General features: G+C 40.4%; 1 protein-coding gene across 1 annotated transcript in view; it reads left to right on the top strand.

Moving 5' to 3' along the window:
* vwa8 (von Willebrand factor A domain containing 8) overlaps positions 1 to 24621 on the top strand; it is an 83937-nt gene that overhangs the window by 13469 nt on the left and 45847 nt on the right. The window contains exons 9-21 of the mRNA XM_086265810.1: positions 73 to 177; positions 303 to 431; positions 3028 to 3162; positions 3247 to 3324; positions 5580 to 5740; positions 5990 to 6103; positions 15711 to 15894; positions 16183 to 16260; positions 16577 to 16692; positions 16902 to 17002; positions 20055 to 20161; positions 21451 to 21522; positions 22331 to 22407. Of these exons, the coding sequence (XP_086121936.1) occupies positions 73 to 177; positions 303 to 431; positions 3028 to 3162; positions 3247 to 3324; positions 5580 to 5740; positions 5990 to 6103; positions 15711 to 15894; positions 16183 to 16260; positions 16577 to 16692; positions 16902 to 17002; positions 20055 to 20161; positions 21451 to 21522; positions 22331 to 22407 (1457 nt within the window). The remainder of the gene's footprint in view (positions 1 to 72; positions 178 to 302; positions 432 to 3027; positions 3163 to 3246; positions 3325 to 5579; positions 5741 to 5989; positions 6104 to 15710; positions 15895 to 16182; positions 16261 to 16576; positions 16693 to 16901; positions 17003 to 20054; positions 20162 to 21450; positions 21523 to 22330; positions 22408 to 24621) is intronic.

Raw genomic sequence — 24621 nt, 5'->3', positions numbered from 1 at the left:
AAAGCCAAAAATTTAAAGGAGAATTTGTTTTAAAGTTACTAGTGCCTGTGTGACTTTTCTGTCCTTTTCCAGAACTCTTTCCCAATGCTATCCTCCCAGCAACTGCTCCATAGGCTTTATCCATATAACAGTATGTTGGGCAAGGACGGTCGCACTGCTGTTGAGGGTGTACTCAGTGTAAGTCAAGATGTGATGTTAAAGTGTCTGTATATGGTTTTACCTCAGGTGCATGCTTGATATAACCTGAACATCATATGGTTGATTGAAGGCATCAGTTTTGCTTTATATGCATTCTTTCACAGCGATTTGAGCTTCTGGATGGTCATCGTCAGCCAGCACCCACCACCATTTTGAGTGTGTCCACGGCAAAAGATGTAGAAGGCCATGCAGACATCACTTTACATGTAGTGGACAAAGACATCACCTTTCAGGTACCAGCAGTCTGGGTGTACACCATAGACTACATATAAAAGACAGACATAGCCAGCATGACATCGCCCACTGCTTTGTGAACTTTTATTTTGAAGCCTTGAATTTAGAGGTGTGGTAGTTGCCTTCTTGTTTATTGGACTGTAGCTTATCAGCTAACCAGCTTGGTTTGCAAGTTGGGATCATTGCAAAGACACAGATAACCAATTAGTATCACGATGTTACAAATCAATGAAGGATATAATTTAATTCACTAATTAGACATAAACAAATCAAGTTGTATTTCTTCAAATAAGCATTTCAAAGATGCTCCAGAGGGACGAGCAGAACACATAAAGTCAAGCAACCTCTGTGGACAGCGCAATTATTACCCAACCTTTAGACCCCAAAAGACTGATTCTGGATGTAGCGTTTTCAGTGGGAGAAACGCTGCGTCATCATCCAAGTGACTTCTTCGGTCTCAGCTGACTGCAGGTTTTCCCAACTTTATAAACAGCACATTTGCACAAATCTAGCCCACTGAATGAACAGTGGGATGTGAGGTCAGTTCCTTGATCTGCAAATTGTCATAACCACTCATCAAAGACCATTGATCAGTGATCATTGATTGATGGCAATGAGTACCATTCACAGAGAGTTGGGGAATGGCTGCAATCACGGCAAAGTAAGATGGGAAAAGATGTACACTTAGGCCCCCTCCTCATTTCAGAGATGGTCTTTCCCATTTCATGTAAATGACTCTGCCAAAGATCAGTGGTCAAAGATCAGTGGTCAAAGATCAGTGGTCAGCTGAGACTGAAGACGTCACTTGGATGAGTGACGAAATGTTTCTCCCACTGAAAACGCTACGGCCAAATTGAGTATGCATCAAGACCAACCTTTAGACCTTAATACAATGAGTGAAGAAAAAAACACCCTAATTTCAAGATAGCAATTTTTTCTTCTTTTTTTAAATACCATTTCTTTTAATACCATGACATAGACATACTGTATTTCTGCTGTAAAGTTGAGCATTTTGATATGTGAGTCAGTGGAGATTAGTGTCTTTGGAGCTGACCTCAAGTGGTCATCAAAGGAACAGCAGTTTTAAATACGTCCTTGTTGGTTTTATTTTTTGGTCACCGTTTGCAGTAAACATTTAAGCTAAAGTCTAGTTTGCACGCTGTGCAGATTTAACTGTCTGGCAAGGTTAGCATACATATTACGCGGTTAGCCAGCCAGCTCTGACTAACACAAATCGTACAACATTGATATGGCTTATAATTTGGTCAAATTCATTACAACTATGTGTCAGTCTTAAATTAGCCAGCCTTATGTACTTATTTCACTGGGGTTTTTTTTCTTAAGATACTGTGTAATTTTTCTGTGCTAGCTGGAGTCGTGAGTCGTTTACAATAGTCACAGTTAGTCATTATTGATATTTATGATTAGCAGGCTCATTTACTAAGCAACTGTTAGCTAGCGTTTCTCACGTTTGACAATGTGAGAGTCACTGAAGCGTTGCATTGACGGGTTAGATTTTGCAGAAAACCCATCCTGCATTTTTCAGATAAAAGTCACTGTATTAAATTTTCATTAGTCCATTCAAACATTAACAATAAAAAGCATTTAATGTATAAAAAAAATGCATAAAGCAAATCTATAGTGTAATCGATCCTAATGAGTGCAAGCATTAGGCTTCATTATGAATCAAAAAACATGCAGAGTGATTAAGTCATCCTTTTATAGAGATGCCCATTATCACGTCGCAGACCACACACGGACAGACAGGCAGACACACTGTATCAGTAGCTTGACCGTCTTATCTCTCACTGACACTCTGTAGCTGAATGTAAATTTTGTTAAGGCAACATGTTTATCAGTCATTAATTTTTCATGTTAGATAAAAAAGCAGCAGTGCGTGTGAATGTTACTGCATAGTGTTTGGAAAAACAGACATCCTTTCAGACTACTAAAAATAGTGGTGTGGATCCTGCAGGTAAACAAATGATATCACTCTGGTTAACTCTTTGAGGCTGCACTTTCTTCATGTGTGGCAGGAACTGTGTTGGCTCCTAATATGTAGTGGGGTTTTTTTTGCTTGTTTAACGCAGAGTTCTTAAAAAATAATGAATTTTGTTTCCAGCTGTTCGGCCGTGAATCTGTGAATCACGGGTTTGTTTAGGGCAGTGGTTCTTAATCTGTGGGGCACAGAGCCACTCCAGGTGATGTCTGGATGACCGTGGTGGAATGACCCAAGTCTGGGGGCAGCAAAACCAAAATATCGATATAAACCATCACACACATACCACTCTCACCCACTGAGGGAGTGGTATGTGTGTTTTTTCTAGTTTTTGTACTAAGTCAATAAAGGGAAACATCCTTAATATGCACACAGTGCTGGCTGCAAGCACAAAACTCTGCACACCAGCTGTGCAAACTTGTCTGTGAGGGGCAGCCAGTCATAAGAAAGTAACCATAAAGGGAGCTAAACATATTTTTACTTTCTTTTTTACTTTTTTTTTTCTTCCCACACAGGGTAAAATGTCAGGCTTCACCAGATGCCGCTGCTGTTGTTTGCCTCCTTCATGCTTGTTTCTCCTGTTTATGAAACTTCAGGTTCCAGCAGGCGTTAAGGAGCCACGTCCACCCAAAAGCAGTCCCACCTACATTCATACACCAAGCCACTCCCAGTTGTTGGCCGAGATGATACAGTCGCACATGGTTAAGGACATATGTCTGATAGGACCTAAGGTGGCTAACACTTGATATACATATACACATACAATGCACATAGTGAATCTGATTTTAATAACGAATACCTTCTTTTATTTCTAGGGTTGCGGCAAGTCGGTGATTGCCAGAGAGTTTGCTGAGATGCTGGGTTACAGCATGGAGCCTGTCATGCTCTACCAGGTAAAAACGTCTGGTCTTTAAAATGTTCAAAAATATGATTATTTCTGAAGTTTTGAGTTGTCTGCAGAGCATGAGGGGAAGTACGAATGTAACCACCAAACATTTGCGTCACAGACCCCGAATAATTAATGCCACAGTCATATCTTTCACCATCTGTCATCCCTTTGACCTACATTGTAAAAGATTTTGCAGTATTTCTTTTTACAGATACTTCTGTGCATCATGTATATATCTGTCTTAGTTTGCAAATTAAAGCAGTATCACTTAGGCAGTAAATATATGCTAATCTAATAATGTATTTATAATGTCAGGGAAAAATATTATTACCAGTGGCTCAGATAACTCAGATATGTCATGAAGAGGGTGTAGCACTGTTCTGTCTACCTTGGGCTCCCAGCACTACATGCGGACACAGCATTTTGTTAACAACAATTTATACTCTGGCACTGATGTCCAGATGCTTTTGCACCTTGGCACAGCCCGGCATGACCGTGCACACTCAGCATGAGATTGCTTATTCATTTAACTGTTGCGTCAGTTATTTCTCTGGAATGTGTAGGCCCCAGTGTGATACTGCCATAGAGAACCCCAACCAGTAGGGTGGAGAGGCAAGCAAATGTTGCTATGAGGGTATTTTATTAAAAGTCTTCTTAGATTTAAGTGGCTCTGTTATGCTAATTTCCAGCTTCATATTTAAAAATTTGGACTTTACTAGATTAACTTTGCATGATTGACAGGTAAATATAATGCTTATGTATCTTATATTGGAGCTGTTCTGGCCTTCTGAGATGATGGATGGTGCCCACCCAGATCTGGACCAGGGCATCATCCCGATACCTAACCAATCAGATCAAAATCCCAGAATTTTAATGGACTTGATGCTGTTCTCTGATGAAAAAGTGTTCGTGTAAATTTTTTGAGCAATATGTATATATGAGAGAAAATAGGGAAAAGCACAAGTTGAAGTGCATGCTCAGTTGGTTCATTTATTTTGATTTTTTTATTGCTTTTAGAATTTTGAATGAGTGTACAGTGCATGTGTGCAATATGTGTGTGTGTGGAATGTAGTCAGCTCGGTGATAATTGTGAAGGAAGCGGGTGTGCTGCAGCTCTGTATGTATGAATGCATCATGTAGCTGCTATTCTTAGCTAGCTGAGGTCAGGGGTGACCTGTGCTGCGGGAATTGTGGAATCCTTCACCACACAATTCATCTGGTCAACTCTGAAAACCCCATTTTTGGGAAAGCAAAGTGACATGTCAGGCTAGAGAACAGAATATAGATTGTGTCCTTCAACAAGCTGAGTGTGTGTGTGTGTGTGTGGGCGGGGGGGGGGGGGGGGGGGGGAGGGTTGACTCATGACCTTCATCAGGATCGTCATAAAACAGTTTGCAGAAAATCTTTTAAAGAGCATATGTATAGAATACCATCCTTCGCATGGGCACTGTTGATGTTTTTTTTTTTGATGACATTTAAAAAAAAATTAACCTGGTTCAATAGCACCAGTCTCTCTGATTTATTATAAGGCTTTCAGGCTTTCACTCCAGCCTGGTGATGGGGAGATATAGTATTGTTATGTCCCATGTTTATCAGTGTGGCTTACTTGTTGGAGCTCTCACTGAATGCATCACTGTCTGTTCTGTTAGATAAAAATGTGAAAATAATAGACAGGACTTGAGGGGTTTATGATGCGTAGAAATGATAAATGTCACCAGATCTAGGACAAATGACACTTCCTCTGAGTCTTTTAATGTTTGAACTTGATATTGTGACAAAATGAAGCTCTCTCATACCAGCTGCTGTTACAGCTGTACCTAATTCTCTTTAATTCAAGAAAGCAATGAGTAGTATGTTGCTGTGAAGCTGTTAGGATTGCAGTAATCACTGCCTAGAACAAATTCTGCACTTGTCCTCCCTCGTCTACCCCCTGTCTTTACCATGACATGGCAGCATGATAGTGAATATGACAGTCTTGCTTAACAGACAGTGTTATCTGTAAAGTAGAGATATTGCATTTAGCAGCTGGGCCAAACCATCTGGGAACAGAGTTAAAGGAGGGAAAAATGGAAAGCTGGTGCATTTGTCATCTTGTCTTCACAGTTACTAAACGCAATCGCAGACAGAATCACTTCTGACTATTTTTAGATCTTTTTTGCTCTGCCAACCTGCTGTACACATCTGTCTCTGCTGTTCATTTTCCATCTCCCACTTTCTTGCCTTTATCACACACCTCCCTCCATTGTGTTTGATTCCCAGGACATGACAGTCAGGGACCTTCTCCAACAGAGGTACACGCTCCCAAATGGGGACACAGCATGGAGGCCATCTCCACTGGTCACTGCTGCCATGGAGGGCAAGCTGCTGCTTCTCGACGGCATACACAGAGTCAACCTGGGAACCTTGGCTGTACTATCCAGGTGCTTTGGCTCATTTCCTGGATGTAGCTGCTGTGATATTTTCCAAATGCTCTGTTGATATTGGGTTTTCTGTTATCTGTGCCATCTGTACTCTGTGTTCTCCTTTCAGAACGCTCCACAGCAGCTAAGGTTCTGCTTTAATGTATTTCTTATTGTTTCAGTTTCTTAATAAAGGAAGCCGGTGCTGTAAAATAACAAACAAACACACACCACTCAGCTCATTTCTCAGATTTTATTTTCTTGCCCCAGGTTACTCCATGACAGGGAGATAGATCTGTATGATGGGACCAGGCTGCTGAGGTGGGACAGATACCAGACTCTAAAGGAACAACTACATTTAAGTGACCAGGAACTGCAAGAGAGGTACACACATGCATGCACACAGGTTATCACACACATTTGGGTTAATTGTACAAAAGGTGATCACACTTGGAAATGTGACAGTGTTTTTTTGTTTTGTTTTTTTAAAGACAGTAACAAATATCACAAGTTTGACCTATGTTTGAATTCTTAAAGACAATAAAGCCATGGCAGTGCTTTCACCTCTTCTCTAACTGCACACTCGTGAAATCCCAAATCTCCACTGTCCCTTGTCTATTTCAGCTTCCAGGCTCACGCTTAAAGTGATGGAATGGAGTGATAAAATAAATAATATATTCAAGTGTAAAAGTAAAGTTGTAGTTCACCTTCTCTTAAATTTTAGATTCAAAAGCCTTCAGAGGAGCATTGTTTGTGTGGCACCAGTCAACAAGGATGAGAAAGAATAAGCTAAAAAATGTAGCTGTCGTTTCAACAAGAGTACAAGAAGTGAGGGTACTGGCACAGGATACTTACTGAAATAACAAAAACTAGCACCTTAGTGACACAGTAACACAAACTTACCAACCTACTGAGGAAGCAGAAGAAGTACAGCTCTAGTGTTTTTTATAAATCAAAAAATTTAGCCGTGTTTGCTAAGAGTGCAGGAGTTTAAGTTCCTTGTTGGAACAACTGTCTGAAACAAACGAATATCATATAAAAAATAGAATTAATAGAAAATATTAGATTTATTATTTTTGGTGGCTGATACCTGTTTTACTGCCAATCCTGTCCCCATCACTAAATGTCCTTAGCTCCTGTGTCTGTTTGATAACATATCTAATGACATCTACTCTTGGCTGACTGTGCATCCCAACTTTGTGTAACCCACCTAAACTCCAAGTGAGTAAAAACAGTTTGCACAGTTTACAGTTTTATTATAACCCAGGTTGTAAACTGAAGGTCCAGATGCATCTCTCAGGTACTGTGTTGGGTCTTACTGTATTTTTTCCCCCTCTCATGAGTCATATACTCCTCGTCTACTACAGTTGGATTTTTTTTCATGCCTACCACTTCTTATTTTTTGAGGATGCACTGCACACCATGCTGAAACATGCGTTGTTGGTGCAGGAATACTATTTTATGCCAACTCCTTTTTTGTAGATTCAACCAAAGAAATAGGATACATTACACACATGTATTACATACATTGTATGTTTTTTTAACAGGTTGCTAGTAACAAAGTGACTAAAGATATAATTTAAAATGGGTTCTGTCTTAGGTTGCCTGTTTTGTGTAGACCCAATAGTGATGTATCTCATAAGTTCAGTGCTTTTTTAAAATGCTTGAATGATTCATAGGTCAGTGTTAAGCGGTTTAGGGAAAAACGATAACAAACAAAGACATTTCTCTGTAAATGGTCAGGCACAAAGACTGAACTGAATATGATAGAAAAGGCAGCCAATGTCTTTCTTTTCAGACCACTTGACTACAGATGACTAAAGTCAGGCTCATTGTAGGCAAAATATAAAGAAATCAGGGGGAGCTCAAGACTATTGCACAGTAGTGTATGTGAAGTTTTCTTTGTTTTAAACATGTGGGGAGCAGAGAGTGAAGACAAAACATTATTCCATAAAAATTAAAAGAGAGTGAGAAGCTGATTTTTGTTGGTTTCATTGGTTTGATACTGAAACTCACTGTAGGACTTGTAATAGGTGCGTGTGTTTGAGTTGTATCTCTCTTTTGGATCTCTTTCATCTAACATATTCTGAGGATAATATCACAGAGACTGTCTTACAAGATGTTAGTGTAACCGGTGTGTTTCTGCGTTGTGTCTGACAAAGAAAGGTAAAAGAAAGAAAGCTCCTCTCCCACAGGGGAATTGTAGAAAAAGGGCTGCATTTATTTTTACATTAAACATAAAGTACGAACTTACATGGACATATTTGACATAAGATTAAAAAAAAACACCAACACAAAATCCGACATACCTGACAAAGAAAGGTAAAAGAAAGAAAGACCTCCGAGTAAATAACTTGCTCGCTCCAGCTCCTACGACCAAATACAAACAGTGGGGGAGAGGGTTAGCTCAACCCATCACAACTTCCAAGCTAGCCAGAATTATATTATAATTATATATCATGCTAGCGTTAATGGCGCCTAAAACACATTTGTGACACACACATACTACACATTTATAGCATCTCACAAAAAAAAGCACAATGATGGCAATAATTGAACTAAAATCACAATCAGAAGCATCAGGGTGGATAAATATACATTATATGTGTGTTATACAGTGTCTGGAAAGAAATGACACCCACCTCTCCCACAGGGGAATTGTAGAAAAGGGGAGAGGCCAAAGGGGTACACTGTATTTATAGGGTTGCACCAAAGAAGAAGAACAATGAGGAGGGGCTCCAACTAATAATGAATATAACTACAGGCTTGGAGGTCCTAACAGTCAGGTATAAGGAACACATTTTGTGTAATTATAACAATATGTAATTTATGGCTGGGTTACATTGGTTCTTAAAATAGCCCAAAGTAAAGAAGAATGCTTGGATCTGCAGCATTTGAGAACATTCTCATAAGATCAGACACTTTTTATACACTACACATCCATTTTCTTCTTATTTTCTGACTGCCCATTGTGCTTCCTAATTAACAAAACTGGTAACAACAAAAAGACAAACTGCGTTAGAGCAGTGGTACTGGGAGTGGGTTGAGTGTGACAATGTGTGTTGACAGTGACTGCTGGAAGTCAAAGGCATGATTTCCAGTTTTCAGGTATACTTATTTTTCTCCCAGTTTTCCCAGCTCCGTTAAAACCTCTTTGGGGGTGGTGTGAGGGAGTGGGGGCAACAATCTTGCATATTTTACATGTGAACAACTGTTGATGGTTTTGACCCTGCATGTAACTCGTGAAGTGCCTCTGTGTGTATGTATGAGCATGCACTTTTTAAAACCCCCCACCGAAGCTGGCAGGAAGGATGTTTGTGGTGGGGTGTCTGGGCTTAAATAAACCCACTTCCACTTCTCCCACTCCTGTGGCTCAGATGAAGTGTATCCAGTAGGAAACATAGATTTGACAAAGTCAGAGCAAGAAGAAAGAACCTTCTAGTTTGTGTGTGTGTGTGTGTGTGTGTGTGTTAGGGTTGGGCGTTTGGACGAATATATCGAGCCTATCGTTGAAAGTTTTTACAAGGGCGATTTATTTATTTGCCCATGAGTAAGTTTGCTAATAATGATGGAGCTAATACAACTAGTCAACAGAAAAAATAATAATAATAGCCCTGTTTTAACAACACCCTCTTTCATCTGCGAGCAAATGCACCCTCCTCAGAGTGCGCCCAAATGCTTGTTGATGGAGCTGCAGAAGCTGGTGATAGCCTAGCATACACAGCCAGATGGAGGACATGTACATGCTCATGCAAATTTGTCGTGTTTCAGTACTTTTCTCGCAGTATACGTCTGCACAAGTATGGAACACCAGGACTGACATAATGAATTAATTAAATACACCATTAAATCATTAATTAAATGTGGCAATAATTAATTAAAATTGGAAATAATTAATTTAATAAATATATACGACACATTTAATTAATTATTGACACATTTAATTAATTATTGACCATTTTAATGAATTATTTAATAATTTATTTATTTAATTCATTATGGCACTATTGTCCCCTTCATGTCTCACCTTGAAATAATTTTATCTGTCAGCCTCACCCATCAAACTAAGTGGGCGGGGTTAACGCTGCCACTGCAGCTTCTCTAACATTTGATTGGTTGCCGTGCCAAGTAAGTCAAGACTAATCTTCACATGTCTGGTCAGGTTTTCAACATAGAACATGTTTACAAAAGTGCTCAGGTGTTTTCAGAGATGTCACTAGCTCTGCTAACAGTCAGCTGACAGAGTGTACCAAGCTCACAGCCCCGGTGTTCCATCTTGACAGTTTTTTTTGGGGTTTTTTTTTAGCTTGTTTGTTTTTCGGGGAAAAAGGCAGGGGGGGGGGTTACGTTAACCGGTTTGTTTACATATTCCACTCTCCGTGTTCCACATGTTGCATTCGCAGATTCTCATTTGCACCGAACGATCGTCTCTTTCCGCCTGGTCTTGTGTCTCTGTGCTTCTGTAACATAAAGAAGGAGCTGACATTTTTCTCACGACACCAGCGATCAGCTCAACAGACCCTCAGTTTACTTGCATGCATCCTCCTCCTCACTTGTCAGCTGTTTAACACCTGCTGCTAATTCAAGAAACACGCCCACGTTACCTGGTGATAGTCACAGTTTAACTGGGCAGCCGGTGCTCGATTTAACGCAATGTCGGCACATTTTTCTGCACAAGATAAGTAAATATCGTTTTTTCCCTGAGTGCAGAGCTGCTGGAGCTTGTTTCCCAACAGAGCACTTTATTGGTGAACCCACTTTATCAGCGGCTTATGTCCAATCACCGGCACACTGCTTTGAAACCTCACCTGAGTGTTAGCACTCAGTGGTTCAGTGGTCCAGTGTTTAACTGGACTTAATTCACTCAGGTTTTGTTTGTCGGGTCACGTTTACTTTGCTGTTTTATTTACAACTGAGCAAATCGGTTTGGTTTCGACTGAGAAAATTGTCAGGCGGTGGAAGGAATACTTCGAGGACCTCCTTAATCCCACTGACACGACTTCCGAGGAGAAAGCAGAGTCTGGGGATGAGGGGAATGACCCCCCCAATTTCTGGAGGCGAGGTCACTGAGGCAGTTAAACAACTCCTTGGTGGCAGAGCCCCTGGTGTTGATGAGGTCCGCCCCGAGTTCCTGAAGGCTCTGGACGTTGTAGGGCTGTCCTGGTTGACACGCCTCTACAATGTTGCGTGGAGATCAGGGGCAGTACCTGTGGACTGGCAGACCGGGGTGGTGGTCCCAGCCGAGTTTGGAGCAGCGGGAATGAGGATCAGCACCTCCAAATCTGAGGCCATGGTTCTCAGCCGGAAAAGGGTGGAGTGTAGTCGGCTAAAAACTGTCCAAAGGTAGATCAGCAGAGCTTAGCTTGTCTCAGTTCAGTTAGTTCCTCCTGCTCTTACCAAATCACTTCCTTTCCAAAAACTGCTGCTGATCTATTGTTGTTCATATCCCAGTGAAGGCATTCAGCGAAAGTTCAAAGGAAATAAAATGACAACTTCTCTCTAAGACTTTCCAGATGTTTACCTGTTATGTCACACAGTGCGGCAGTGTTGATGTCTCTTTGTATGGCAGCCGCACACACCACTCATCACTGTTCCTCTCAGCAGTCAAAAACAGTTTTTGTTCCTTCTGCAGCTCATATAGACAGGCTTTGCCCCTCGACAACTTTCAGACCTCCGTATGGATAATAAAGCTGTTGTGCGTCTGCTTCCATTTCGTCACATGAAGATGGATGTATGCAGCTTCTCAGAGGTCTTGTCCTGACAAAGTTCATCACATACACAACATCATCTGACAGAGGAGCTAGATCTTGGCAACGAGCACCTCACCATGCAAAAAACAGTGCGTAACAATAACAAGGCCTTTCAGTTCTTCCACTCTTTGTTGTTCAAGATATTTTCATGTGGCTGAAAAAATGTCTTCTCTTGTTTTTATGAAGGTTTTTCTAGTTCACTGTGTTGTGAAATTCTTTATATTATTCAGAAATTGTCACTAGACATTTTTTTTTTGTGTCTGTCCCAAATTCACTCCGATGGTAAGAGAGGGCAGTGAAACTTTCAGGAGAAGTTTCTACTGAAAAGGGGTAAAGAAGCAGAACTTTGCGCTAAAAAGAGGTGAATCAGCAGAATTTCTGCTGAAAAGAGGAAGAGAAGCTGAGGTTTCTGCTAAAAAAAGAATCTGGAATTTGTGCTGAAAAGAGGTGAAAATGCTGAATGTTCAGCAAAAAAGAGATAAGGAACCTGAAAATTGTGCTAAATATATTTGAATATTTAGTTATTGAAATAAATGAACCAAACAAAGTTTTATTTCTAAACATATATAGACCACCAAAATCTAATACAAACTTTTTTAATGATTTCAATGACCTTTGCTCTGCAATATGTCTAGACTATGACCAGATAGCAATTGTGGGAGATTTTAAAATTCATACTTACAAGCCACAAGATAGCAGAACAAAAGCAATAAATTATGTCCTCCATAACTTTGATCTAATCCAGCACATTAGTGAGCCAACGCATAATCGAGGACACACTCTGGACCTACGTATTAGCAAAGATCTAAATATCTCTAACATTGCCATTACTGATATTGCATTATCTGATCATTTCTGCATTTCATTAGATAGCAACATCTTAGCCAATATACCTAATCAGAGTAAGATCACTGTTAAAAAATGCTTCCTTAAAGAAAACTCAGCTGAATATTTTAAACTGATGTACACTTCCACCTTGTTTAAATCACCAACATCCACCAACACACATTCAGTAAACAAACTGACAGATGATTTTCTATCCAAAATCTTAGACATGATGGATAAGATTGCACCATTCAAGGTTAAAACTGTCTCTAGTAAAAAGAAGTCTCCGTGGAGAAGTGATCCACTGGTATGTAATGAAAAAAGAGAGTGCCGGCGTGCTGAGAGAAAATGGCGGAAAACTCAACTCCAGGTTTACTGCGAGATAAAGAGAGGCTGAATAAGTATCAACTATCCCTGAAGGATGCAAGGGAGTCATTTTTCTCTGAGATTATTCATAGAAAAAACAATAATGCTAGGACATTATTTGCTACAGTGGAGAGATTAATTACTCCTCCAGTGGCAATAACCCCTGAACTAAGCTCCACCAGGGCCTGCAATGAATTTGCCAGCTTCTTTATTGAAAAGATCTTGAAAATCAGAAGATTGATTGGCACATTAGTTTCAACCCCAATACCGACGTTAAGCCCAATTAGCACTTATGCAGAGAAAATGACTCACTTTCAAACAATAAATCAATCAAGCCTCGATAAAATTATTGAGAATCTAAGCTCTGCCACCTGCTGCTTGGATATATTATTATATAGTATTATTTCTTAAAAAGGTCCTCCCAGCCATCAGGGAGGATCTGATCCAAATAGTTAACGCATCCCTTCTATCAGGTGTCTTTCCCAAAGCCTTAAAAATAGCAGTTATCAAACCAATATTAAAGAAAAAGAACCTAGACAGCACATTAATGCAGAACTACAGACCAATCTCTAATCTTCCATGTATCGGTAAAATTATTGAAAAAGCTGTTTTCCAGCAGTTAAACAGCTTTCCCACAATGAACAACCGCTTTGATATTTATCAGTCTGGTTTTCGTAGGCACCACAGCACTGAGACAGCCCTTGTCAAAGTGTTTAATGACATCCGTATAAATACTGACCGTGGGAAATCCACAGTATTGGTACTACTGGACCTTAGCGTGGCGTTTGACACCGTTGATCATGATATATTACTGGAGCGTCTAGAGAGCTGGGCCGGACTTTCTGGTACAGCACTTGACTGGTTCAAGTCCTACCTTAAGAACAGGAACTTCTATGTGTCAATTAGCCAATTTTCGTCACAAAATATAGAAATCACATGCGGGGTCCCCCAGGGTTCCATCCTAGGACCCCTCTTATTTAGCATTTACATGCTCCCGTTAAGCCAGATTATAACCACCAATAATATTAACTACCACAATTATGCAGACGATACTCAACTTTATATCTCAATGTCACTAGGTGATATTGAACCTATCCAAACTCTTAATAAATGCATTGAGCAAATTAATAATTGGATGTCTCATAATTTCCTTCAACTGAACAATAACAAAACTGAAGTACTTATCTTTGGACCCAAAAAAGATTGATTAAATATCAGTAATCAGCTCAAACTGGTCCAACTAGAAACTACCAATCAGGCCAGAAATTTAGGTGTAATAATGGACTCAGACCTGAACCTCCAGGGCCACATAAAAGTTATAACAAAGTCAGCCTTCTGTCACCTGAGGAACATTTCTAGGATTAAAGGACTGATGACACAAGGAGACCTAGAAAAACTCATCCATGCATTTATCTCTAGCCGGCTTGACTACTGTAACAGTATCTGTTTACCCAAAAAATCAATTAGACAACTGCAGCTGATTCGGAACGCTGCTGCTCGTGTTCTCACTAGAACCAAGAAAATAGAGCACATTACTCCAGTTCTAAAGTCATTACACTGGCTCCCTGTAGTTCAGAGAATAGACTTTAAAGTGCTTTTATTAGTTTATAAATCTTTGAATGGGTTAGCACCAGAGTACATTAGGGATCTGCTATCATGGTACAAACCATCTAGATCAGTCAGGTCCTCCAGCTCTCGTTTATTGACCGTCCCTTGAACCAGAACTAAACATGGAGAAGCAGCTTTTAGTTTCTATGCTCCTCACATCTGGAACACACTATCGGGAGAATTTAAAGCTGCAGAGACACTGAACTCTTTTAAGTCTAAAATTAAAACTTACTTATTTAGACTTGCTTATGAGTAACTGATCCTATTATGGCTCTCTACTTCTTTGTTTAAATTTTTTCATATAAATTATTGTCTTGATTATTGTTTTATTGTAAATGCTTTCTTGTAAATGTTTTCCTGTATTTTACTTTTATAGTGTTTTGTGTTTTATTTTAATCATGTAAAGCACCTTGAATTGCCTTGTGCTGATAGTATGCTATACAAATAAAATTGCCTTGCCTTGCCTTGCCTTGCCTAAAAAGAGATTAAGAAACAGAACTTTGTGCTGAAAACAGGTGAATTAGCAGAATTTCTGCAATAAAAAAAGAGGTAAAGAAGCTGAAGTTTGTGCTGAAAACAGCTGAAGAAGCTGGAATTTGTGCTGAAAAGTAGTGGAAAAAGTGAACATTCTGCTAAAAAGGGGTGAAAAAGCTGAAATTTGTGTTGAAAAGAGTTTAAACAGTTGAACTGTCAACTGATTTTTTTTTTGTCATAAGCGGGATTCGAACTCCTGCTCTGAGAACAGCTGCTCATCTCACTGAGCTAAAACATGGCTCAGCCTGGCAAGCAAAACTGGTGATCACACTGATAATGTGGTCCCATTAAGCAAAATTGGCCCAAAAATTGAATAAAAAGCTTAATATCTCAAAAAGTATAAACGTTATTAGCATGAAAAGATATAGCTGGCATTAGCAGAAGGAGCAGAACAGTATAAAGTTTAAATCGGTTGAAAACTGAGGGAGTAGTTAACCAGCAAAGGTCTGAGCAACTAGAATAAGGTAGAATAAAGTTTAAAGAGAAACAGGATCTCACACAATTAAATGTTTCATACTCACTACATTATACAACCAAACAGAGGGAGTACAGCAGATAGTGGAGTGTGTTTTTATGCATAAAATATCTTCCCACACATTCATCCAGTGACTTGGATGATGGTTAGCGCCCACTTTGCCCACAGTAGTGTAAATATATCCTGCCGCAGCATGGGTGTCTCCGTGGTTTGATAGAAATGGACATTGCTGTCCTCTTGAATCAGAAGATTTCATGGGCAGCTGTCAAAAGTCATGCTCTTAACCCTGAGCTCGATTGGCTAGGACACACATGCAAACGGATACATCCGTGAGCAACACTGTGTGCACCTACGTTCCACATCGACTTGAACAGATGTTCAACTTGTGTGCCAGCGTGATCCAATGTGTGTGTTTATTTTTGTGTCTTTTTAGATCAGTTTTCCCCATTCATCCATCGTTCAGAGTGCTGGCCCTAGCAGAACCCCCTGTCGTGGGGAGTGCAGGCAGCAACAGCAGAGCTCAGCAGTGGTTGGGCCCCGAGGTGCTCACTATGTTCCTTTACCACAATGTCATGCCGCTGGCCAAAGAAGAGGAGATGGGCCTCATACAGGGACTGGTGAGACATGCAAATACTGAGACCTACTAAAAATCTTGGATGGGTTTCAATCTCAGTGACCTTGACCTTGGTCAAAGGTCAGTGGTCAAGTTTTGTTAAAATCCTTTGAATTTGATAACTGGAAAACAAGGCGACGTAGGATTTTGAAATTGATCCCATACATGTGTCTCTAGGAGGCTGAGGGGTAGCACTGGTGTTTGCCAGTATTTTTCTAACTGGAAGACAACGCCTCTGTTTCCATTCTCATCATAAGTCCTTCTTGGCTTCTTTTTCTTCTTTTGTTTTTAGGCTCCTAATGTACCGATGGAAGGAGCAGAGCAGCTACTGCACCTTGCACACAGTCTCCGCAAGACAAATGACCCCACAGTAAGTGTGTGTGCTTTACATATGGCAGCAGTTCCCAAATGGTGGGCGGGACATGAACATTATTACTGCATTATTACAACAGAATTTTGGGTTTACTTCACCAGACCTAGCATGTGACAAACTACAGACACAGGTAAATGGTAGTGGAGTTTTGAGAAACTTCCCAAAATACAGGTGTTGTTCTCGTTCCAGGTGGTGTAAATGGATGTCAGAAGTGTACAGTCCAACAGTCACGTGTCAGATTGCAGATATTTTTTCGTGCAGATATAAAGGTAGAGATGTTTGGAGGCTACTCATGTATGGTGTCTGTTGCTAGGCACAGTCTCTGGCCTCGTCTCTCTCCACTAGACAGCTGCTAAGGATCTGTCGCCGTCTCTCTCAGCACCCTGAGGAGAGCATCACTCACGCAGTTAATAAGGCTTGTCTCTCCAGGTACACACTCTCTCTCTCTTTCTCTCTCTCTCACACACCCACACACACACAAGCTGTCCAGGGTAGACCCCACATCTCACTCTGTGATGGCTGGGTTAGGTTTCAGCAATATGGATACACAGAAATTAATGTTAATATTTGATTTGTGTGTCATAAAAACAAGGCAACTGTGTGGGTTTTTATTTTGTGTGTGTGTGCGTGTGTTTTAGATTCCTGCCCAGCCTGGCCCGTTCCTCTCTTCAAAAAAACCTCATGAACTGCTCCATACAGGATGCAACAGACCCCGCTGATCGCTCTCTTGATTATCCCTGTGAGTTCCAGTCACTTAGATCAATTAGATTTAAAATGGTATATTATGCGAAATTGTGTGTTATGTGTTGTTGACATAACACAGGCTCATCCCTTTAGTTAGGTGCCTTTTTTGTTCTTGAATGATTCATAGAGGACCATTAAGATTGTGTCTCAAGACTTCTGCACAGCACTGTATACCAGCAGAAGCACAAATCAGTTCGCTTCATTTACATACAGCAATAAAGTCTTTATTGTACCAATATTACGGAACATAGGTTAATAACTGAATATAGAACTGTAACCCCCCTCCAAAGGCAACCTCAATCGCTTATTCTACAGAAATGGAACAATGCACGATAAATGACAAATAACTTGTAAAGCTGGTAGCCGGAAAGTTTTGTCTCTTAGCATTCATTCTGAACTTGTGATGTTTCCTTGTAAAGAATAAATGTCGACTTCTACTGTGTGGACATACTGGTAGCGCAGGCACATGTATTATTTAAAAGATGGAAAGCAGGATTCAGCTGGCCTCAAAGAAAACAAACAGCTCAACCCAAAATAATCTCGTCTTCTGACTCACAAGCACCTCTCAGCATTGTCAAAAATCAGGTTTGACTCTCTCATTTGACTCATGCATGCAATTATTCTGGTTACAGGTAAAATGGATGTTTTCCAAAGCACTAATAATTTGAACAGTGGATCACTTGAGTGTGTGATTAGTGTTCGATTGTGAGTTGGCATGTGAGAACTAGGAGCACCACTCATGTAAACCAGTGAGTGGGATTATTATCACTAAAAAGCTGGTGACAAAATGCTCAGTGACAAAGCAGCTAATGATGCTATTGTAGGTAAGATCAAAACATAAAATAAAAGGATGCTGTGGAACTCCATGGATTATTTTTCTTTGTATTACATGTCACAATCCAGGATATTTACTACTGGGTTACTAATATTGGTACATGATTCTTGATGCTCATTTGATGTCAAAACAAAATGATTCTTCCATGTTTTTAACCTCCTTTGTCAAAAAAGTAGTTTGAATCCACTAACTTGGTGGTGGCATGTTGTTTACTTAAAATGTTGGCACAATGCTTTGTTAGCAGGAAATGTTGGGTTGGTTCCTTAGTAGCTTGCTAATGTCACTATGAGGTATGACATTCATTAGATTATGCTCAGTTAAGCATTTCTATATTAGCTACTGCAAATATTGTAACTGATGGGGCAAAGCTGATTTTAACCTGGCACAGCCAGCTGTCTCATACAAAGCGCCAATGTGTATTTCAGGATAACATAAGAAGGATAATTCTGTGGATGTTGTTGAATGTTGAATTGAAACTCATCCACCTGGAATTCTTAATGAAACTGTAATTCCATGCTTTTAGCTGCTTCATGAAATTTGAGGTATTTTCTCCTTTGCTTTGAAATTAGCAACATTAGCATTGTTTGTGTATAGCCCTGTTGCCTTTCTTAAAGCATGGGCAGAGATTTTGCAGTAGCAGCATTAGTTACCATCTTCTGCCTGCAGTTTCCCCTGTGCTTTTGGGTGTATTGCTCCTTCTTCAGCATTTAAGGACACTAGTATGCTGTCCCTGTCAGTTCTGAGAGAACTGCAGCTTCAATACACGTGCTGCCTGCAGTACAGGCAAGGTACCTAAACAAAAACAAAAAAGCAATAGAAATGTAACGTTTCCGAATTTTTGCCAACTACACTGATACATCTTCTAGACATGAATGACAGTATCAGATTTCTGATATGCATTATTCATCCACATTATGTTATGAATGTTGATAGTTCTTCTTTTCCACTGGAAGAATATTTCCTGTTAGCTTTGATAGTCGTGCATCAGCACAATCTGACATCACACCAACTTTGTATTCAGCAGCAGCAGGTTAAAGTGTCCAATGTTATATTTTCATCAAAGACTGTACTTAAAAGATAGACCTAGCCACCATGGCGTCATAGGTTTCTGGAGCGTTAGACTTGGATTTTATTTTATTTTTGAGCCAGAAGTGAGAATATTTGTACAAGATGGTGAAGTCCTAAGGTGTCTGCTAATAATAATAATAACATTTTACTCACCAAAGATAAAGCACAAACTTGGCTGTACCACACAGCACGCCCGATTATTATTTAGACAATTCAATTAAACAGCTCCAGAAGGCACCAGTACTGCAAGCACTCTCTCTTTTTTGACAACAGCATAATAAAACTGTAAATTCTCTTTTTTGTGTCCCACCCCAATATTTTTAGTGGCTCCCATATGGCCACCCCTATAATTAAAAAATTCTGGAGGCACCTCTGTCTCACATGCGTTTCTGTCATGTCCAGAAAGGTTTGGGCATGGGCTGCATGTGAGAAAATGCAGTTTTATTGCAGTTTTTACGGTCAAATCACTGCATCTCAAAGTCTGAGTTGGGGTAAAAGGAACCATTCCCAGCATTAGTCAGTCTAAATGAAGAAGCCCATGTGTTAGGGAAAATATTCTAAAACACTTCTTCAGTAAAGACTCAGAGAAGAGAAACACACAGAACTTCTTGCTAGCAAGGGCAGCCTCCAGACTGAGACTCGCACTAAGAAACTGCCCCAATCTTTATTTATACTTCAGTAGGTGTGTGTGTGTGTGTGTGTGTGTGTGTGTGTGTCCTGCTGATCAAAGGGTCATGAGAGCACAAAAGGTACATCCTTGGTCAGGAAAGGGGGTAGTCTCCCCCACCCTAGATAACATGGTGAGGAAGTCCAGCAGTTCATCTATATGTAAAGAAGCACTTAAACTAAAACAGACATAGCTACGTTAATCCTGCCGTAAAACAATAAAACAAGGTATGAGCTCTCATGCTCCCAGACGTGGGGGTGCATTCCTGGGATGCACCCCAAGCCGGCATCCTGTTAGAGATCACACACAATTAATTATATGCCTCTAAGTATACATGGTTGAATATTTCCTAATACAAATAACTACATGCAGTATTCTACCATATGCAAACTTATATCACTAAAAGATTATACTGACTACTAAATACAATTTTCCATTGACATCATGTTTATGGCCCACATTGCTGTATTTCTACAGGTATGGTAAAGGACGGTGTGTTGACCATTGGGAGTGTCTCCGCTCCCATCTACAATGCTGACCAGAAAATGAAGGTTCCTGACGTGCTCTTCTATGATAATCCCCAGGTAAGCTGTGAGAGGGCTGGAAAAGACTTTTTTCAGTCTCAGCACATGACCCAGATTTGATCACATAAGTCCTAAGGCAGATTACAACCTGTAAAGCGTAATCTGAATTTCAATTGCTCTTTTTTTTTTCTCCCTCAAACTGAGAAAGCTTAGCTCTGCAGATTCACCACCACCCAGTTCAGGCAATCATACACCAATGAAAACACAGCTCTGTCCCTTGTTGTCATCGTTATCATACTTGCCTTTGTCAGATTAAAGTTTTCATTGTGTAAGGATTTTGCTTTTAGTTCCGGTATTAGCTGATATTTCCTCTGGCCATGCTCTTTCTCATCTGTGTTGGACCCTTATCAGATAGTTTTAGAGATGCTAATCTGGCCTGGCAGTAACATCAGCCCCAATACACTGTTAGCGACCTCTGATTGGTTGGTATTGGGGTTTTTTATGGTATAATAAAATTCTTAACTGTCTGTGTCGTCGTGTGTACGCCAGGCATGATTACTGCTGAATGTTTGGTGTGATACACATTGAGTTTTGGTGTTTAAATAGGATCAAAAATTTTTTAAAAAGCTTCCTCCTGATGGACTTTGTGTTTTTCAGTTTTTAAAATGTTCAGTTGCCAAAAATACAAAAGTCACATCGGCTTCAGGGTACATGCTGTGGGGGTGAAAATGGGCAGAACTCCAAGTGCTTATCTTTCTTTTCAGATTCTTCACAGTCCTACTTCTGTTGCTCTGTGCTGATTGATGCTGAGTGGTAACAAATATCACAACTCAAGTAGCTGAATCTGAATCAAATCTTTAAATGCAGCAAGTTCCATAAATTTTGCCTTTGGTATCCTGTTCACAGATCGCTTTCCTCAGCGGATAAATCAATAGGTTTTTGTTTGGTTTAATGCTAGTGTCTTGTGCCTAATCCTTGCCTTATTGGTGACATTAATTGCAGTATATCCAAAAAACAACCAGCCATGGTAATGATACTGTGACATCCTCTGGCAACACTGATGATTTATCTCTTTCTTCATGTCCCCATTTTGCGCTTTTTCCTCTGCCTGCCCGTGTTTTGGTCTGAAATAAAAAAGGTGGAAGAGGTTGAGATAGGATGGAAGCAACGAGGATGACCTACTTTATGAATGACCTGTTTTCTGAGCAAACTTTGTTGTTTTTAATACATTTTAAGCTGATTTATTCTCAACTGTAAGCAGTATTGCTCTTTGCAACATCCATCTGGGTTAAATTACAATCTGAGCTACTTGTTCAGCTGAATATGTGTTTGCTTAAATATCTCTGCAGCACATGATGGTGATGGAGGACATGCTGAAAGACTTTCTGTTAGGAGAGCACCTCCTCTTAGTGGGAAACCAGGTGAGTGATGTTTGAAAGCGTATTAATTTCACCATATTGTAATTTCCTCTGCCCGCAGAAAAGAACCCTGGGCAACCTTTGGTCCATTTATGGTCAGGATTACAAACCCACTTTTTGTCATGTAAAATAAACAGAGGTCAGATCTGTGTTTGCAGACCATGGTTTTGTCTAATTTCTGGAGTAGTGGTTTTTAGTGAAGTAGGCCACCCATGTCAGCTCTGTTCGAGCATGGAGGGAAGAGTTACGAAATAGACTCCCTGCGTCCTCATGTCACCCTCCAACCCTGCGCAGTCACAGTTCACATAAGGCATAAGTAACATAAGGACACATGCAGCAACTCCTTGGGGGACACTCTGTGCCCCCAGCGTTGTCCAACTGGGCTGGGTTAAAGGGAGGATAGATGAGGATGGATGACTGGACATGGTGTGCTGTGAGCCCAGAGGAGTGTTTCTGTGTTTGTGTTTATTTGTGCGCTTGCATATGAGAGGGACTGAGTGGCAGAAGGCATTTGCAAATCTGAGTGTGTGACCATGCACGGTCCACGCTGAGGCATTACGAGCTGTCAGAGCGACTTACTGGACATCTGACAGACTGGCCGAGAGATCCGACAGGCTCTGTGGGATGCCGGTGGGAGTCCCGAAGAACAGCCCCTGTCACAGCAAAGCACCATCAAAATTAGAGGGATGCAGTTGGGTCTTCCTCTCAGTCCTGCCTCTTTGAAAGTTGAAATGGATGCTTCTTTCTATCTTTGTGGTCTAACTACAAACACAGTCCACATATAAAGACTGATGATGATGTCCCTCCACAGGGTGTTGGCAAAAATAAAATTGTGGACCGGTTCCTGCACCTTCTCAACAGGCCCAGAGAATATCTACAGCTCCACAGGTGAGGAGAATCACCATAGCATCATTTTTCTGTTGCTGTCCTAGCCTTTTTGAAACCAAACTTCATGAGCCAACTAAGAAGTCTCACTGAGAAATAAAGGTACTCTGCACCCCCAGTCACAGCGTAGCTCCTCCACTAAGCATACCCTACGGTGTTTTTCTTTTTGACTCTAATTGAAATCATGATTTACTAATGATTTATGTTGCCAGTGATAAGATCTAAAACCAGTTACTGAGACCATAAACTCATCAGTTTGATTAGATCAGAGAGCCTAAATTTTGTTTTCCCATGGATTTCAGCACAAGTAGCCTTATTTTTGGAAGCAGAGAAGTCATTCTGGAGACTTTTAGTTCCAGAAGCTAAGTTAAAGTTTTATGAGGTTCATGTTTAGAGTAGTGGTTCCCAACCAACAACTTTCTGCTTCAGAGGGTACTTCTGCAGTAACAAGGAGGTATGTGGAAAGATTATGTTATGTAATCTTAAATTCATTTTTTAACTGAATCAAGGAACCGAGTTGACCAGCAGAACAGTTAAGAGACACTTATCTCTTATCATTCACATTTAGTCATTAATCTCTGACTCTCTTCCATAGTGTGTCTTTTCACCTGGCCCCCTCCCTTCACCCCCAACTGGTCAAAAAAGATGGCTGCCCCCTCCCTCAGCCTGATTCTTCCTGGTTTCTTCATGTTAAAAGGGAGTTTTTCCTTCCCACTGTTGCCAAAAGCTTGTTCATAGGGTGACGTTGGATTGTTGGATTTTCTCTGTTATTGTGGGTTACATGAAAATTGTAAACACATATGCAATGGCAAAGAAATGAGTTGAAATGGCCAGCCAACACAGTGGCAGTCTCCAGTTTAAAATTAGTACATTATATAGCTCCAAGTTGCGCCAATTTCCTCAAAGTGCTTTATAGTGTAATGGTAAAGATTCTACGATAATTGAGAGAAAACTCCAACAATCAGATGGACCCATCCAATGAGCAAGCACTCGGGACAGGGGGAAGGAAAAGCTCCCTTTTTAACAGGAAGAAACTACCAACAGAACCAGGCTCAGGGAGGGGCAGGGATCTGCCTGGCTGGTTGTGGGTGAAGGAAGACAGACAAACGTGAGAGGTGTGAATGAAGAGCTTCTTTATTACAACACAGTTGTTGGAATAAATCAGATGGACAAAGAAGACTTCCCTGCTCAGTGTGTCTGATGCCACTTTTAATTTGATGTTTTAATGTTTTTTAAAGATATCACTAAACTTTCCTGTTCCACCAAAAGCTGTAAGGAAAAAGCCAGTATTTTTCTTACTACCTTGGCAGCCTTGACCTTCTCATATAAGAGCATTAAAATCTATTTTTTTCCTCAGTAAATTAGGCCTTTCTTTCCCAGAACGACGACTTTACATGGACAAACTAAAGAAAAGCCTTTTCAGTCTTTGTTAATTCGGGTCCCCTGGTTCTATAAATACTCACATGGTGACACCATAAGAATTTTAGGTCAGGTTCTGTAGCTCAGATCATGGAGCCAAGAGATGGGCCTCATTTTGATCTCGGCACTTATAAGAAATCAATGACTCTGATGGAAGCCGAGCAATTTACTGGAGAAAAGTTTAATTTTGACGCCGGTCAATTCTAGATCAATAACATATTCAATATCATTCTTAAGGCCAGATTTTTCTACTGCCTGTGCGTGTGTAGTTGTTTAAAGTCATGTGAAAGTCAAAGTGGAGCTGAGCATGGATGTGGCCTGGTTTGCTACTGTAGCAGTAGCTAATATTAGACCAGGGCAGAGGCAGAAATATCTGCCTGTGGCTATTGGGAGCCTGTGTGACTGAAGGCCTACAGAGATGTGGCTCAGAAAAAGCAAGACACGTGCAGCCGGCCAGGAAGGAAACTAGGACAGCTCCTGGGTCAGATATTGTGAGATATCGAAGAGCAAGCGAGAGGAGATGTTCAGAGGAAGAGAAAATTTTGGGCGACCCCAGGGAGTTATAGTTGTCGGGGAAATGTTCAGTGTTATGATTGTGTGGCTGGCCTGTGGAAACCAAGTACAGTGTCACTGACACCTTTTTTTTTAGCTGCACTGCATCTACATCAAATGATAGTAACAAATGTTCAAGTAAAAAAGCACTACGAGAAACATGTGCAAGATCTGATCACCAGAGTTACCCTTTCAGTTCAACAAGACTAAGTTTAGCCATTTCAGTTAGGAGTTACTTTGTAGAAG

This window comes from Aulonocara sp. 'chitande type north' Nkhata Bay, linkage group LG16, assembly GCF_057382095.1.
Source record: "Aulonocara sp. 'chitande type north' Nkhata Bay isolate Kocher_YH1m ecotype deep benthic linkage group LG16, A_spYH_male_GT1.1, whole genome shotgun sequence".
NCBI lineage: Eukaryota > Metazoa > Chordata > Actinopteri > Cichliformes > Cichlidae > Aulonocara > Aulonocara sp. 'chitande type north' Nkhata Bay.
Note: the sequence above shows the minus strand (reverse complement) of the source record. Positions and strands in the feature narration are given on the sequence as shown.